Below are 18,845 nucleotides of genomic sequence, written 5' to 3' on the forward strand. Positions count from 1 at the left end.
ATGTGTTTAATATCATTCCATTCGAGCCATTATTATGAGCCGTTCTCCCCTCAGCAGCCTCCTGTGCTAGGTATGATTCTGCTAACTTTAGTAAGTTATACTGTATGTTGGCCACATTTGTATCTGAAATAGGCAATGGGGTTTTCTGGCACTTGATTTTATGATACAGTATGTCTATATTGATTAAGGAATGACATACTGTACATGAGAGCAAGATGAATGAAAATTAATTTGTACATCAATTGACCAAGTGTTCACTTTTTTTTCTAAATCAGAAGACAAGCCTGGGGATGAGTTATGGTTGCATTTCATCGTTCAGTACGTGGGCTTCTATACATCTAGGACGAACGTCTAGCAACTTAATAAAGGCTGCGTGTTTGACAACTTTAGCATATTATCTAATTAGAAACGACTAAATACTTTTATCTACTTAGCAACAACTTACCATTTTAGCTAACCTTAACTATTTACCAACTCCTAACATTAACCCCAGCTAATGTTAGCCACAACAAATTGGAATTCCTAACATATACATTGAGCAAAAATGTGTAAAATATTATACAAAATGGATAATGGACATCCACAAATGAATACATACCATACTAGTTTGAGTGTTCTGGATTTACGTTTGTCTACCCCAGAGTTCAGGCCTTCTCTACCTCAATTACCCCCTGCACATCTGGTACCCAGTGTATATTGTTACTCATTGTGTCTTTATTCCTCATGTTATTATTTTTCTATTATTTCGTTAGTCTACACCTGTTGTTGATGAAGCATGTGACAAATACAATTTGAATGATTGATTGGGCCTTAGCAACATTGTTGCACTGTTTATTGTAGGCACATGACAATCAATTAGTCCTTTCAGGAACATAGGTTTGTAACCCAACAGCAAGCATTGCATTGTAAACGTTATTGTGATGTGGCTCTGTTTAATTTGTTTGTATTATGTCGCCATGTAAAAAAAAAACGAATCCTTGAGGTTTGGTTAAACGTGTGCTTCTCCTTTAAGAATGAAATGGGAGCGTACTACTTTCAATTTGACCTCATTGACGTCACGAAGGGAGGAATCTAGAACTAGTTCACCTGTCAGCCCGCCGCTTAATATCCTAATGACGTTTGACGAGCTGAAACTTTTCTTCGTTTTGTTTTTAGTCCCATACCTTTTATCGACTGTTCAACGCGGAACGGCACTAGTAACCCACGCCGTAAAAAAATGATTATGGAACCTTTAGCTAAACGGTATCTATTTTCATGGCTGTTTGTGGCTTTAAGTCTTCAGGTGTCGAGTTTACATTTTGCAGTAGCGACTTACTACACAGCCTACCTGAACGTGTCGTTTATTGATCCTGCAAACAACGAAACCATATCGCGACAAGGGGAAAGCGGACCAACGCTATATGGACAAGATTCTCCTAAAGTTACGGTGATGGGGGACGTTTATTTACCTGATCCGATTTACAGTTGCGAAAGTGATACTTTTTATGATGTGCCTAGTGGGTCAAAGGGGTGGATCGCCATAATTCAACGCGGCTACGAATGTACTTTTACACAGAAGATCAATGTTGCAGCCAGTAAAGGAGCTGTTGCTGCTGTAATTTTCAATGGTCTTGGTACAAACAATACAGTCATCCAAATGTCGCACCCAGGTAACGTTATGTAGTTTGCAATTTACAGCAAGATGTGCGCAGTTATTCTCAATTTCAATAGTGTGTAACTGCAGCCCGCAATTCGGGGCGTTCCTGTGAGAACACCCCGCCTTTTTGAATGATGGGCTAAAGTGAAATAAAAGTATTATGTCACTGTCCTAAACAGGTGGGGCGATCGTCCCCACCTTACGCTAGCACAGCAGAGAGGATGTTAGGATCTAACGTGTACTAGCTAGCTTGATAGTTAACGACACCGTGTGCTAGCTTGCTAGTTGGCTTGCTTGATCACTGCGTCGCCCCCGCTTGCTGTGTAGCGGAGTCCTCCTTAAACTAGCTGGCTAAGCGAACACACACTGGTGAAGGTCACTGTCTACTGTGTACGGCTAGCTAGCTACTGTTATCGCCCCGCCCCTTTTGTGGTGTTTATCCGCAGCTGGCATCCAATGTTATTGTGCATTAATAACACTGCCAACTGTAACCCCCGCCTCCGACCTGTCCTAAGTGGAACGCCCAGAATTTTGTGCCGCAATTGCACCCTTCTCTTTCATTTATGCTACCCTGTGCACTTAAATCACCCCAGTAGCCTACTATATTATTGTATGAAAAAGCTCTCATAGCCGAATGGTCAAGATAAGTTAATTTGAAAACCATCGTCTATAATTGTTCAATTCTAATGTTCTCTGAATTGTTGAGTATACATAATGTAGGCCAACATCTGGGAAGTATTTGCAAAACCTGTTCCCTCTGCTCAGCTCTAATTCTGTAAAACCCCACTGTAGGCCTACGTACACATGTCTTGTGTGGCATAGCCTTCCATTCTGCCTGTTCTTCCATTCTTTATGGAGTTTAGACACTTAAGTGACATTGACTTGCTGAAAAACTATAGTAATTGCCTCAGATTGTCCATTCCATGTGAAGGCATAATGAAGCTAGTTTAAAATGAAAAGATAAGCCTTGTAATATTAAGTCATTGAGCTATGCCCTGACTCCATTAGCTAATTTAGGAAATATTTGTGTTGACATGAGTCTCATGTTTTTAAAAATATATATATTTCACCTTTATTTGACCAGGTAAGCCAGTTGAGAACAAGTTCTCATTTACAACTGCGACCTGGCCAAGATAAAGCACTGTGACAAAAAAAACTGAGTTACACATGGTATAAGCAAATGTACAGTCAATAACACAATAGAAAAATATGTATAGAGTGTGTGCAAATGTAGGGACGTAAGGCAATAAATAGGCCATAGTGGTGAAATAATTATAATTTAGCATTAACACTGGAGTGATAGATGTGCAAGTAGAGATACTGGGGTGCAAAGGACCAAAATAAATAACATGGGGATGAGGTAGTTGGGTGGGCTATGGCTGTGTACAGGTGCAATAATCGGTAAGCTGCTCTGACAGCGGATGCTTAAAGTTAGTGAGGGAGATATGAGTCCATGTAATAGGGCTGGGAATATTTATATATTTCTTAATGCCATTCTTTTATATTTTATTGCACTGTTAGAGCTAGGAACACAGGTTTTCAGCTACATCTGCTAAACGTGTATGCAACTAATAACATTTGATTTGATTTCTGATTTGAAGTATCGGGGACCTCCCGATACAATATCACAATATTAAGTGCTGATATGTATTGCGATTCAACGTTCCAAACATATTGCCCACCATATGTTTGCTGCAGGGGGAGCATGAGAGAACTAGTTTTGATCCATCATGGAAATAAAAGTGCTGAAAACAAATTGGCTCCCTATTTAAAATGATGCAGAACCATCTGTGATGGAAAAATTCCTGAGTTTTGGTGCCGGTACAGCCAACTGGCACAAATAATATTGCAACATTGTTGAAATGCTGCGATATATCGTAAAAAAAAAAATGTCCTGATATGTAACTATATTTATATTATCCCCCGTCACTACCATGTAATGGATCCTTCTATTGTTCTACTTTGCAGTAGGTATGTTTTCACATTAAAGAACACCATGTTCTTACATTGTTTGTTAAATATTTGTAATAGACTGACACATTAGGCCTTGATACTGGAATTTCTTTGAGCAACTGATAGCATATTTAAGGCCCAGCCTGTATTTATGTTTCCTCATACTTTGTTTCCCATCTGGTTACAGGAACAGGAGATATGGTTGCCATCATGATTAGTCACAGACGGGGCATGGAAATTGTTGAGCTGATCAGGCAAGGGATTCCAGTCTCGATGACCATTGAGGTGGTCAAGCAGCATGGTGTCTGGATGAGCCACTACTCGGTCTTCTTCGTCTCCATCTCCTTCTTCATGATAACAGCAGTAACTGTTTGCTACTTCATCTTCTACTCGGCCCGCCGCCTCAACGTCGTTCGTCTACAAAACCTTCAACAGGTCAGACTCCAGTATGTGAAACAATGATGACAATTATTTACCCTCTGTAAACCAGAACTGGACAAACCAGTTTTACACATTCCCACAATGCTTGACTTGTACTGAAATAGGTGTGGTACTCATTTTGTGTGCAGGTACTGTTTATATTTAGGTGCAGGAACTGCAGTAGTTTTAAGCCTATACATTTACATTACATTTAAGTCATTTAGCAGACGCTCTTATCCAGAGCGACTTCTATTCTGTAATAAGTGCAGGAACACGAGCAGTAGACAATTTGAGGTTCCTGGTTTCAGCGCCGTTGAGCTCCTACCCAAGTAAACTACTGCATTCCCATGATTGTTTTCACCAGTCATGTTCATCTCTATTGAATTGCCTCTAGGAGACAGGGAAACATAGTTGGTTTTGTGATGGTTAAACAGGGAAGTCGACTGACCATGAGGTTACCGTATGTTTTAATGTCTAAACCTGAACAGTCAGATTCAACAGACTTGTCCTAAGACTGCTAGTAAATACAGAATTACTTGTTTGACAGTGACACCAATCAGTGGTTTATGCTGAAATAGAATGCTGCACCTATATCTCCTTTGATCAGTAGAACAATATGACTGGGGAAATTCCACTGGAAGTGTTTTTCTTTTCTACTCTAAACATACTCAGTGAACTCAGAGTTGGCTCAGTGACACATTTTTTGTTGTTTTGGCTCTTTACTTCAGCACTTTGGATTTTAAATGCGTTAGAGGCATGAATACCATACCCCCCCCCCCCCCCAAAAAAAAAAAAAACTGCTAACCTCTCCCGTTATTGTAATGGTGAGAGGGTAGCATGTCTTGGGGGTAGGATATTTGTGTGGCTAACTTTCTCCCTTATCATTATTCACAATTATTTCAGGACTATCCGTAATCATGGTATCATCCACATTAATGTACGAGTCTGAAACATTATATTCTTATTTACAATTACAAGTGACTCCAAAATGACACTACGTTACTTACCATTCATTTCTATTGGGCACAAAATCTGAAACGCAACCAAAACAAACAGCAAATGCATTCAAGTTTGTACAGTCACATGCTTAATGTAGTAATTGCCTGCTAGGAATATGGGACCAAATACTTAACTTTTTACTACTTTAATACACAAGTTAATTTCTCCCAATACTTTTGGTCCCCTAAAATGGGACTATGTCAAAAATGTGCTGTAATTTCTAAACTGTGTTGAAAATACACTCAAATTAAAGCTGACAGTCTGTACTTTAACTTCAGTCATTATATAATAAACGTATATAATAAGTGCTGGAGCGAAAACGACAACAAAAAATGTGTAACTGTCCCAATGCTTTTGGACCTCACTGTAATATTATGTTGTGTCAATACCAGAATTTTAATTTGGTGACCGACACCAGGTTTCATGATGCTTGGGGGGTGTACCGGGTTATTATTTTATATTTTTTAAATTGAACCTTTATTTAACTAGGTATGTCAGTTAAGAACAAATTCTTATTTACAATGATGGCCTACCAAAAGTCCTCCTGCCGGGATTAAAAATATGAATACATTAAATAAAAATATAGGACAAAACACATCACGACAAGAAAACACAACACTACATAAAGTGAGACCAAAGATGATGGCATGGCAGCAACACATGACAACATAGCATGGTAGCAACATGGCAGCAACACATGACAACATAGCATGGTAGCAACATGGCAGCAGCACAACATGAGGGCAGAATTTTCAATACCATTTTTAAAAAAAAGAGACCTAAGCTGGATATATTTGACACATCTTAAAATTTCTTAGTTATAAGCAGTGGTGTAGCACGCACCCACTAAAGTAAAACTGAAAGATGTGGCAAAGAAATTAAGTTTGTCTTGAGTACAAGTGTTATTTATGTATTATTTCTTACACTGTTACCCCAGGAAATCTTAAGTCTCATCACATACAGCCGGGAGGAACTATTGGATATAAGAGCAACGTCAACTTACCAACATTACGAGTTTCTCGAAGCGCATCCTCTGTTTGGACCACCACCCAGGACAATGTATCGGATCTCAGTAGGCGACCCAAAACAAAGAGTCGCAGACGGAGCGGTCTTCTGGTCAGGCTCCGTAGATGTGTGTGTTTACAGACCTATTTAATCAATCCCTATCCCAGTCTGCTGTTCCCACATGCTTCAAGAGGGCCGCCCTTGTTCCTGTTCCCAAGAAGCTAACCGAGCTAAACGAGTATCGCCCCGCAGCACTCACTTCCGTCCTCATGAAGTGCTTTGAGAGACTAGTTAAGGATCTTATCACCTCCCCCCTACCTGACACCTTAGACCCACTCCAATTTGCTTACCGCCCCAATAGGTCCACAGACGAAGCAATCGCAACCACAATGCACGCTGCTCTAACCCATCTGGACTAGAGGAATACCTATGTAAGAATGCTGTTCATCGATTACCGCTCAGCATTTAACACCATAGTACCCCCAACTCGTCATTAAGCTCGAGACCCTAGTTCTCGACCCCGCCCTGTGCAACTGGGTCCTGGTTTCTGACGGGCCTCCCCCCAGGTGGTGAGGGTAGGAAACATCTCAACACTGGGGCCCGTCCATTCACAGTTCACTCAATGTAGCGCAACGCTGATTGACTTTATTTTTTATATGTTATCAATGGAGGCAAAATGATTGCTGATTTCCCTTGCATTGAATGCTATGGTTGGCAACAAGGTCATTCTTTTTGTCCAGACAGCATCAGGTAGACACTGAGAAAGAGGTGCTCTGTTTCGCTTGCTCGGATGCTTTCACTGGTGAGATGCATTCGGCCTTCTGCAAAATGAAGGAAAACGCTGTAATATTCCTCAGAGACGTAAGATACATTATTTTATGTTTCTTGGTACATTTTTGGGGGAAGCTTGGCTGGTTTTTGTTTAGCATACAGTTTGAAAGGTGTAATGCTGTTACCTTGGAATTGCCCTGAACTGTCAGGCCTATATGGTGAAGTGTTTACTATAGGCAGAATGCTTAGCTCCACTCTGGAGAGTTTCTGTAAAAACTTCTGCTGCGCAAACAGGATTTCATCTGATTGATTGGATTTGTTCTGTTATGCCAGTTAAAACCATTCACATGGACAGGCCCATGATTTGCAAGTTTACAGTAATGCTCTCACTGTTTTTTACTCCTGCATATAGGGGGTGACCTTGAAGACTGACTGATTTCAAATGGTCTTGCATACTCTAACTTTATTAACAGTAACCCACTTTTTCCTCCAAAAACACCCGGTGGTCTAAGGCAGCCTCTGTTCAAATGTGGCTGATTCTCTGAGGCTTTCTGCAGGGAGACTGGGTAAGTAGTCTGATACAGAGAAGTGGGTAGCTGAGAAGTTAGAGCAGATCTGACTTCACCCACTGAGCTCGGATCTTACGCTCAGAGGGCACCATTGTTCAGGCTGTAATCATATGCAAAACACAAGCTCCATGCTCGCCCTGTGAGCTAGAATGACAGCAACATGCCTCTCAAATCTACAAGTGAACATGTAACAGTATTCACTGTATCTACTCTTTTCAGGATTATGAAGAACATTTTAAATTTTGTTATGCCCTAATTGTTGTCTTAGGTCTCTATGTAGTGTTGTCCTATTTTTCTATTTGTTTTTTTAACCCAGCCCCCATCCCTGCAGGAGGCCTTTTGCCTTTTTTTTTCTAAATAGGAATTTGTTCTTAACTCACTTGCCTAGTTAAATAAATTAAATCTTTTGATTTCACATGACTGGCAATACAGATATGCATCTGTTGGTCACAGATACCTTTTAAAAATGTTTGTTTTTTTAAACTAGGCGTGTGGATTAGAAAACCAGTCAGTATCTGGTGTGACCCGTATGCAGCGTGACAAATCTCTTTCACATAGAGTTGATCAGGCTGTTGATTGTGGCCTGTGGAATGTTATCCCACTCTCCAATAGCTGTGGAATTGGTGGGAACTGGATTACGCTGTCGTACACGTCAACCCAGAGCATCCCAAACATACTCAAAACGTGACATGTCTGGTAATTATGCAGGCCTTAAAGAACTGGGACATTTTCAGGTTCCAGGAATTGTGTCTGAGACATGGCAGGGTAGCCTAGTGGTTAGAGCATTGGACTAGTAACCGAAAGGTTGCAAGTTCAAATCTCAGAGCTGACGAGGTACAAAATCTGTCGTTCTGCCCCTGAACAGGCAGTTAACCCACTGTTCCTAGGCAGTCATTGAAAATGATAATTTGTTCTTAACTGACTTGCCTAGTAAAATAAAGGTAAAAAAAATATATAAAAAATAAAATAAAAATTAGCATGCTGAAACATGAGGTGATGGCAGTGGATGAGTGGACGACAATGGGCATTCAGGATCTCATCACGGTATCTATGTGCATTCAAATTGCTATTGATAAGATGCAATTGTGTTCGTTGTCCATAGCTTATGCATGCCTATACCATAACCCCACCACCACAATGGGGCACTCTGTTCACAACGTTGACATCAGCAACCTGCTCACCCACACTGTCTGACATCTGCCCGGTACAGTTGAAATCGGGATTCATCCGTGAAGAGCACACTTCTCCAGTGTACCATTGGCCCTTTCGCCACTGACGTTCAGTGTATATATCACAGAAAATATCTCTGATATTTTCCAGAGAATCCCCAATGCTAATGTGTCCCTGTGATCCCTCATACTATGTATCCTAAATCGCTTTCATAACGTTGATTCTTCCTATGTGCCTTTGTGCACATTATTTTGTCTTGTTGCCATTTTGTCTTGTTGTGTATGTGGTATATCCCAAATTATATAGAATTGAGCTGGTCTCTCTGTCCCTCAGGATTATGCCTAATACTTATAAGCCCCTGATGTATGTAAATCTGATGTGTTTCTGTCCTATATACAAGCTGATGTAATGTTACATCATACATGGTTTTAGAGAAGAGTCTTAATGACACACAGTAGGACTGCTATAATAAACGCTCTCACAGATCACCCATGTTCAAACGGAATAAAAGGTCTCTAACGTGACCATCGCTTACCGTTCTCCTGCTCACTCCTCACTCATGTATGGTCACATTACAGGAAATTAACAATTAATTGTTGGCGCAAAATGTTGGCTGTATTGGTGTTGCATTGTAGACATTTTAAATTGTGATTTAAAAAAATATATATTATTCGTCTGTTGCTTAACCTAATGTAGCAGGCATAAAATAAACTGCTGAGCAGGGTCCCCACATCCGGTTTTCAGGGGAAACCGAAGGTAGGTTGAAGACACCTAATGTAATTTAAACACTGAACACGTTCTTCTCTCTACTCCAACAGAAACGGCTGAAGGCAGAGGCCAAGAAAGCCATTGGTCAGCTGCAAGTCCGGACCGTGAAACGGGGAGATAAGGTAACCGTTCAAGTAAAGTCCAGATGTGTTTATGGTTATTATGCATGACTTTCAGGATCATATGCAAATATGGATGTTTCAAACTGGGAACACATGGCATATACAAGTTTTACTGTGATTTATGATTCTTTGACTATAATTTCATATTTAAGTAGTATTAACCTCTGGGCTGCCTCTCCAAAAGAAACATTTTAAAGGTATATAAATAAACAAAGTATTGATTACAGAACATTTAGTATGTCAAAGAAAATAATAAAAATGTGAGCCTACTCCCCCAACCCCACCCATCCAACATTTTTCCATCTGACCCTGCCACCTAGAAACCATATTTTCCACTCCTTCCCACCCCCCCTGTGTTGAGGGTGGGAAGGTGCTTAAAGTGCAAATCAATCCCAGAACAACAGCAAAGGACCTTGTGAAGATGGAAGAAACGGGTACAAAGTATCTATATCCACAGTAAAACGAGTCCTTAATTGACATAACCGGAAAGGCTGCCCAGCAAGGAAAAAGCCACTGCTCCAAAACCACCATTTAAAAAAAGCCAGACTACGGTTTGCAACTGCATATGGGGACAAAAATTTTACTTTTTGGAGAAATATCCTCTGGTCTGATGAAACTAAAATAGAACTGTTTGGCCATAATGACCATCGTTATGTTAGGAGGAAAAAGGGGGAAGCTTGCAAGCCAAACAACACTGTCCCAACCGTGAAGCACGGGTGTGGCAGCATCATGTTGTGGGGGTGCTTTGCTGCTGGAAGGACTGGTGCACTTCACAAAATAAATGGCATCATGAGGCAGGGAAATTGTGGCTATATTGAAGCAACATCTCAAGACCTCAGTCAGGAGGTTAAAGCTTGGTCATAAATGGGTTTGCCAAATGGACAATGACCCCAAGCATACTTCCAAAGTTGTGGCAAAATGGCTTAAGGACAACAAAGTCAAGGTATTGGAGTGGACATCACAAAGCCCTGACCTCAATCCTATTGAAAATTTGTTGGCAGAACTGAAAAAGCGTGAGTGAGCAAGGAGGCCTACAAACCTGACTCAGTTACACCAGCTCTGTCAGGAGGAATGGGCCAAAATTCACCCAACTTATTGTGGGAAGCTTGTGGAAGGCTACCTAAAACGTTTGACCCAAGTTAAACAATTTAAAAGCAATGCTACCAAGTACTAATTGAGTGTGTGAACTTCTGAGCCACTGGGAATGTCATGAAATAAATAAAAGCTGAAATAAGTAATTCTCTCTCCTATTATTCTGCCATTTCACATTCTTAAAATAAAGTGGTGATCCTAACTGACCTAAAGCAGGGAATTTTTACTAGAACTAAATGTCAGGAATTGTGAAAAACGGCGTTTAAATATATTTAGCTCAGGTGTATGTAAACTTCCGACTTCAACTGTATATTGACAAGGTTGTTGTGAAGATGGGGAGGGATATGTCTGTTTTTCATAAAAAAATAAGTTTAACACGAATTTTACAAGTTGTACAGGCTCTGATCTAGTCCCTTCTTGATTACAGTCCGGTAATATGGTCAAGTGCAGAAAAGGAAGACCAAAGCGGTGTTCGAATACCCATACTACATAATGAGTATAGTAAAATGAAGTAATTGTATAGTCTAAACCAGTGATTTTATAGTCCTGTACCCCTTCAAACATTCAACTTCCAGCTGCATACCAGCTAGCATCAGTGTCAGCGCACTCTCAAATGTTGTTTTTTGCCCTTGTTGTAAGCCTGCCACACACACACACACACACACACTATACAATACATTTATTAAACATAAGAATGAGTGAGTTTTTGTCACAACCCGGCATGTGGGAATATTCCAAATTTGTCTACCATGACTGGTTTTGTGCATGACTCACTCTCTATGTAATACGGGAGGGAACTGGGCAAACAGATGCGTACTCTGATAGACAGTGGAAAAATGTTTTTTCTTAACGTTAACATCCCAATTTTGTTTAAACTAGGTTTGTCAACATTTTACAAATTATATGATACCAGGCCAAATGATATCATGATACCGAGTAGTATCGTGATACCACAGTGTGGAAACATTTGTGGCCTAGCATCCTGTTGGCCCCTCCCCCAGACAATTGTTCACGTTTTCTATGCATTCTCCAAAGACTTGTCTCTGAAATTTACACTTCTACATAATACAACACATTGAATTAAACTTCATACTGTTCACTGTATAATAGAATACTGCATATAATGGCTGATTTTGCTCATATTTGCAAAGCCTACCTGTGATTTGGCTGGATGAATGGGAGGAAGGAATATACATCAGTTTACATTGAGTTTATAAACTCAGCACAAAAATAAACATCCTCACTGTCAACTGTGTTTATTTTCAGCAAACTTAACGTAAGTTTATTTATTTATTATAAATATTTGTATGACCATAAAAAGATTCAACAACTGAGACACAAACTGAAAAAGTTCCACAGACATGTGACTAACAGAAATGGAATAATGTGTCCCTGAACAAAGAGGGGCGGTTAAAAGTAAGTCAGTATCTGGTGTGGTCACCTGCTGCATTAAGTACTGCAGTGCATCTCCTCCTCATGGACTGCACCAGTTTTGCCAGTCCTTGCTGTGGGATTGAGATCCGGGCTCTTCGCTGGCTATGGCAGAACACAGACATTCTGGTCTTGCAGGAAATCATGCACATAACAAGCAGTATGGCTGGTGGCATTGTCATGCTGGAGGGTCATGTCAGGATGAGCCTGCAGGAAGGTTACCACATGAGGGAGAAGGATATCTTCCCTGTAACGCAAAGCGTTGTGATTGCCTGCAATGACAACAAGCTCAGTCCGATGATGCCGTGACATACCGCCCCAGACCATGACGGACCCTCTGCCTCCAAATCGGTCCCTCTCCAGAGTACAGACCTCGGTGTAACGCTCATTCCTCTGACGATAAACACGAATCCGACCATCACCCCTAGTGAGACAAAAAACTGCGACTCATTAGTGAAGAGCACTTTTTGCCAATCCTGTCTGGTCCAGCGACTGTGGGTTTGTGCCCATAGGCGACGTTGTTGCCGGTGATGTCTGTTGAGGACCTGCCTTACAACAGGCCTACAAGCCCTCAGTCCAGACTCTCTCAGCCTATTGCGGACAGTCTGAGCGCTGATGGAGGGATTGTGCTTTCCTGGTTTGACTTGGGCAGTTGTTGTTGCCATCCTATAACTGTCCCGCAGGTGTGATGTTCAGATGTACCGATTCTGTGCAGGTGGTGTTATACGTGGTCTGCCACTGCGAGGACAATCAGCAGTCCATCTCGTATCCCTGTAGCGCTGTCTTAGGCGTCTCACAGTACGGACATTGCAATTTATTGCCCTGGCCACATCTGCAGTCCTCATGCCTCATCAAAGGCATGTTCACACAGAAGAGCTGGGACCCTAGGCATCTTTCTTTTGGTGTTTTTCAGAGTCAGGACACTAGAGGCCTTTCTATTAAGTTTTCAAAACGGTGACGTTTATCGCCTACCGTCTGTAAGTTGTTAGTGTCTTAACGACCGTTCCACAGGTGCATGTTCAGTAATTGTTTTTTAAGTCATTCTTCTTTTCAATGACGTCCTAGGAACTGTGGGTTAACTGCCTGTTCAGGGGCAGAACGACTTGTACCTGGTCAGTGTCGTGGAGGATCTTTACATTTAAGTCATTTAGCAGACGCTCTTATCCAGAGCGACTTACAAATTGGTGCATTCACCTTATGACATTACAAAATATAACACAAGAACTTGTGAATTCAATATAGGCTTTTAATACAAACGTATCAGAAGCCTAGATGGTCCGCGGAACACACTTTTCCAGAGCACTGGCTCTGATTTATACACATACAACATATGAGTCCATTCCACATGCAAATGAAGTTACCTCCCTCAGTCCATCTGCCACCATTATATCCCAATCTGTGCTTCCTGCGTGTTCACGCCCAATAACGCCCATATCTGCTTTCAGTCAAGTTATAATGGTTTTCAGTCAATTTATAATGGTGACAGGACCTCTTCATGTCCCAAAAATCATACATGCCCATCTTATCCTATGGGCCCCTTATGTTCAGCTTGGTGTGGTCGTTGGTATGTCTGTCCTTATTAGGGCTAGTAGACTGTCTCTTCTCTTCATGTCCTAAAAATATATGCCCTATGTCTATAGTCTATCAGTTGGTCATTTGGCTGACCCCCTCCTTTGTATGTCCCTCTGACCTTGGTATGTCCAGCTGTCCTATGCTCTTATGGCCTTAATTTGGCTTCCTGTCCTATATAATAGACAAGGCATTTTATCAGAATGGCAAATGCACTCTAAGTGTATCTTTCTCTTGTGGTACAGTATTATGTTTCTCCCTATATGTACATCTCGCTCCCACATCAGCTCGGGGGTTTGAACTTGCAACCTTCCGGTAACTAGTCCAACACTCTAACCACTAGGCTACCCATGGTTCATTGAACAAGAATGAGAAACAGTGTTTAAACCCTTTACAATGAAGATCTGTTTAGTTATTAGGATTTAACAAATTCTTTGAAAGATAGCGTCCTGAAAAAAGTGTGTGTAGATAGATGCTCGTGAAGAGGGGACAGAGAGAAACAGGTGAATGAAAGTAAATATATGCTTAATCCGAAAATGTGGTCGAGGCGCTGTATGGACGGTGTGACGCAAATACGAAGCCTCCGGAGGCATACAGAGGCCAAATTGAGGTCCGTACCACATCGCCGTGCCCCGCCCAGCTTTTGTAAAAATGTAGAGGACTCGCATTGACGTGATTGGTAGGTGGGGGCGGGCGGTCAAGTATAAACAGAAACTCACTTCCTTGACTACTTCTTCACAACAGCTCCACACTGCTCCGTGAAGCGCAAAAAGTATGAATTCCCTGACTTCTGCAGAGGTCGTATCACTGTAAATGCTGCACTGCCAATGCAGATGCAGATTGACCATGCAGCGCTGATTACAACTGCCACAAGTGATATGCACATGAAAGTTAAGTGGATATTGTACCTGTGCATACAAGAGACTAGTAGCTGTTGCTTCAATTCAAATGAATTTATAAACAAAACTGACTAAACATTTTATAACAGGTACCAGCAGGTTCTTTAGATCGGTAGAGATGAAAATGTCGGTAGAGTCATATGAAACTGTACTATGGTATTCTAAAATGTTGGTATCATGACGTTTTGGTACTATGGTACTGGTATACCGTGCAACGCTACTTTTAAACGTTCACACCCCCAATGTATGCTCAGTGCCACTACAATCTATTTTTAAACCTGTCTTTCAGGAGACTGGGCCTGACGCTGACACCTGTGCAGTATGCATTGACGCTTACAAGTCTGGCGACGTGCTGACCATTCTCACCTGCAAGTATGTACTGAACTGCAGTGGCTTTTACCTGGTTTAATATTGACAAATGGAGTAGAGTAGCCCTACCCGGTCTGCTATTCCAATTACCTTCATTTTGTGATTGTCATCATTGTTCTTATGTGTTTATTTTGGTTTAACTTTCCAGTCATTTCTTCCACAAGACCTGCATTGAGCCCTGGCTAATGGAGCACAGGACCTGCCCCATGTGTAAATGTGACATACTCAAGGCCTTGGGAGTAGAGGTAGGCAACTATACCTTGCATCATGACCTAGTACTTTGAAATAACCTTTGCCTGTCATTCACTGAAATTCTTGATTAAAGACTGTTTTAGATTGAAAATACTATTTGCACTGCTAGTGATTATTGTTTAAGAAGAATAGGCACACATGCTAGATTTCTGTTTTCAAGGGTTGCAAGTTGAAACACCCGTAGTGAGACCTGAAATTGCTTTTTTTTAATGAAAGTGATGATATTCATCAATCCAACTTAATCACCCTGAGCAGCAGCCGGAAGAGGACCAGCCCAGTCATCAGTTGACCATGCATCCAGACATGACGTCCTACCCCAGGGTTCTAGTCCCAGAGGACACCCGCAGTGAGACAGCCTCTGCAGGCTATGCTTCTGTACAATGCACAGAGGAGCACAGCAGCCCAGCAGATGAGACCCACGTGTATGAGAGTAAGACACACCCTTTACTTTGAGTCTTTTAGTCTTTTAACTTCACAATAATTGTTTTTGATAGCTTTTTCACATCATTAGAAATGTCTATAGAGATAAGGGGGAGTATTTTAGTTCCGTTGGTAGTGGTACATCTGTGGGTTCTTTGGGAGATGCTGGCTTTCACGTTAGCTTGATAATATGTGCTGAAGCCCTTGCTCAAGACATCATGTGAACTTTGCCACCCATATTTGAATTATAGTGGTTAGATATTCCAGTTTAACTTTTCTGATTGTATTTTTGTTTACTTAGTTTGATTGCTTCAAGTAGATATAAACAACTCCACTACAAAGTCTTCCTGATCAAACAATCAGCATTGTTCTTACTGTCTGGGATTAAAGGGCTTCCTTTCCATCTCTCTTTAGCTTGTCTATCCATTGACATCTGTATGAGTGATTGTGCCAAAGTAATTATTGACCAATTTTTTTTTGTACAGTTTTCTAGCAGCACATGTGGGGCTTGACTGACTGGTAATCATGTTCGTGTTTCAGCATTGGGGCAACATCCTGGCCCAGGATCAATCCAGGTGGACATCTTCCAGCCCCATTATGACAACCTCGCCTTTGAGGGCAACTCACGAAACCAACGGGAACCCCTGACATGAATGGGATGCTCACTCTAAGCACTAGACCTTGGCTAATGGGACTTGGGCCACAATCAATTACATTCGAAGATGTTTCCTGTGGTCATGAAGCAAGGGGAAACCAGGAATGTGGGTCTGATATTATTCATAGGGAAAGAGGGCTTGACCGATATATGCATATCAATTTACATGAAATTGGTGAGGCAATCCTTCGATGCACTTGTCTGAGTTTGGAAATGGTACTGTCCAGTTTCATTCTGATTTAATTGTATTTTTTATAATATGATTTGATTGTTTTTTTGAGGCTTAATTACATCAGTCAATGTATCACTTCATCAGTTAATGATTTTAAATGGTTTCAAGAATTTAACACCCACAGCTTTTTAACATACTCAATACGGAACCTTGAGGAACACCAAAATTTACAGTTGATTTGGCAGAGGACAAACCATTCACAGAGACAAACTGATGTCTTTCTGACAGATAAGATCTAAACCAGGCCAGAACTTGTCCATGTAGACCAATTTGGGTTTCCAATCTCCAAAAGAATGTGGTGATCGATGGTATCAAAAGCAGCACTAAGGACAGATGCAAAGCCTCGGTCTGATGCCATTAAAAGGTCATTTACCACCTTCACAAGTGCAGTCTCAGTGCTACGATGGGGTCTAACACCAGCCTGAAGCATTTCGTATACATTGTTTGTCTTCAGGAAGGCAGTGAGTTGCTGCGCAACAGCCTTTTCTAAAATTTCTGAGAGGAATGGAAGTTTCGATATAGGCTGATAGTTTTTCAGATTTTCTGGGTCAAGGTTTGGCTTTTTCAAGAGAGGCTTTATTACTGCCACTTTTAGTGAGTTTGGTACACATCCGGTGGATAGAGAGCTGTTTATTATGTTCAACATAGGAGGGCCAAGCACAGCGAGCAGCTCTTTCAGTAGTTTAGTTGGAATAGGGTCCAGTATGCAGCTTGAAGGTTTAGAGGCCATGATTATTTTCATCATTGTGTTAAGAGATATAGTACTAAAACACTTGAGTGTCTCTCTTGATCCTAGGTCCTGGCAGAGTTGTTCAGACTTAGGACAACTGAGCTTTTGAAGGAATACGCAGATTTAAAGAGGAGTCCGTCATTTGCTTTCTAATAATCATGAACTTTTCCTCAAAGAATTTCATGAATTTATTACTGCTGAAGTGAAAGCCATCCTCTCTTGGGGAATGCTGCTTTTTAGATAGCTTTGCGACAGTATCAAAAAGGAATTTCGGATTGTTCTTATTTTCCTCAATTAAGTTGGAAAAATAGTAAGGGCTCTTTGATACTGCACGGTACTGTCTTTCCAAGCTAGTCGGAAGACTTCCAGTTTGGTGTGGAGCCATTTCCGTTCCAATTTTCTGGAAGCTTGCTTCAGAGCTCGGGTATTTTCTGTGTACCAAGGAGCTAGTTTCTTATGAGAAATGATTTTAGTTTTTAGGGGTGCAACTGCGTCTAGGGTATTGCGCAAGGTTAAATTGAGTTCCTCAGTTCGGTGGTTAACTGATTTTTGTCCTCTGGCGTCCTTGGGTAGACAGGGGGAGTCTGGAAGGACATCAACGAATCTTTGTGTTGTCTGTGAATTTATAGCATGACTTTTGATGTTCCTTGGTTGGGGTCTGAGCAGATTATTTGTTGCAAATGTAATAAAATGGTGGTCCGATAGTCCAGGATTATGAGGAAAAACATTAAGATCCACAACATTTATTCCATGGGACAAAACTAGGTCCAGAGTATGACTGTGACAGTGAGTAGGTCCAGAGACATGTTGGACAAAACCCAATGAGTCGATGATGGCTCCGAAAGCCTTTTGGAGTGGATCTGTGGACTTTTCCATGTGAATATTAAAGTCACCAAAGATTAGAATATTATCTGCTATGACTACAAGGTCCGATAGGAATTCAGGGAACTCAGTGAGGAATGCTGTATATGGCCCATGAGGCCTGTAAACAGTAGCTATAAAAAGTGATTGATTAGGCTGCATAGATTTCATGACTAGAAGCTAAAAAGATGAAAATGTAATTTTTTTGTTGTTGTAATTTGAAATTTGCTATCGTAAATGTTAGCAACACCTCCGCCTTTGCGGGATGCACATGGGATATGGTCACTAGTGTAGCCAGGAGGTGAGGCCTCATTTAACACAGTAAATTCATCAGGCTTAAGCCATGTTTCAGTCAGTCCAATCACATCAAGATTATGATTAGTACATTGACTATAATTGCCTTTGAAGTAAGGGATCTAACATTTAAGTAGCCCTGTTTTAAGATGTGAGGTATCATGATCTCTTTCAATAATGACAGGAATGGAGGTCTTTATCCTAGTGAGATTGCTAAGGCGAACACCGCCATGTTTAGTGGCGGTGGCACAGACACGGTCTCAATGGGTATAGCTGAGCTGGCTACACTGACTGTGCTAGTGGCAGACTCTACTATGCTGGCAGGCTGGCTAACCGCCTGCTGCCTGGCGTGCACCCTATTTCATTGTGGAGCTAGAGGAGTTAGAGCCCTGTCTATGTTGGTTGATAAGATGAGAGCACCCCTCCAGCTAGGATGGAGTCCGTCACTCCACAGTAGGTCAGGCTTGGTGCTGTTTGTGGGTGAGTCCCAGAAAGAGGGCCAAATATCTACAAATTCTATCTTTTGGGAGGGGCAGAAAACAGTTTTCAACCAGCGATTGAGTTGTGAGACTGCTGTAGAGCTCATCACTCCCCCTAACTGGGAGGGGGCCAGAGACAATTACTCGAT

At 41.3% G+C, this 18,845-nt stretch overlaps 1 protein-coding gene across 1 annotated transcript; it reads left to right on the top strand.

Annotated features, from left to right (window-relative positions):
* The first annotated feature begins 1,072 nt into the window (after positions 1-1,072).
* On the top strand, positions 1,073-16,601 carry LOC124008743 (E3 ubiquitin-protein ligase RNF128-like). The gene is made up of 7 exons (XM_046320270.1): positions 1,073-1,649; positions 3,777-4,024; positions 9,342-9,413; positions 14,694-14,776; positions 14,922-15,018; positions 15,281-15,455; positions 15,986-16,601. The coding sequence occupies exons 1-7, from the start codon at positions 1,217-1,219 to the stop codon at positions 16,096-16,098; spliced, it is 1,221 nt and encodes a 406-aa protein (XP_046176226.1). The 5' UTR covers positions 1,073-1,216; the 3' UTR covers positions 16,099-16,601.
* The last annotated feature ends 2,244 nt before the right edge of the window (positions 16,602-18,845 follow it).

Source organism: Oncorhynchus gorbuscha, linkage group LG02 (genome assembly GCF_021184085.1).
Source record: "Oncorhynchus gorbuscha isolate QuinsamMale2020 ecotype Even-year linkage group LG02, OgorEven_v1.0, whole genome shotgun sequence".
Taxonomy (NCBI): Eukaryota; Metazoa; Chordata; class Actinopteri; order Salmoniformes; family Salmonidae; genus Oncorhynchus; species Oncorhynchus gorbuscha.

Excerpts from the sequence above, each read along its gene's own strand:
- LOC124008743 (XM_046320270.1), top strand. The coding sequence starts at position 1,217 with ATGATTATGGAACCTTTAGCTAAACGGTATCTATTTTCATGGCTGTTT. Across the intron at positions 1,650-3,776 it reads CATCCAAATGTCGCACCCAG|GAACAGGAGATATGGTTGCC; the intron begins GTAACGTTATGT and ends ATCTGGTTACAG. Across the intron at positions 14,777-14,921 it reads CTGACCATTCTCACCTGCAA|TCATTTCTTCCACAAGACCT; the intron begins GTATGTACTGAA and ends TTAACTTTCCAG.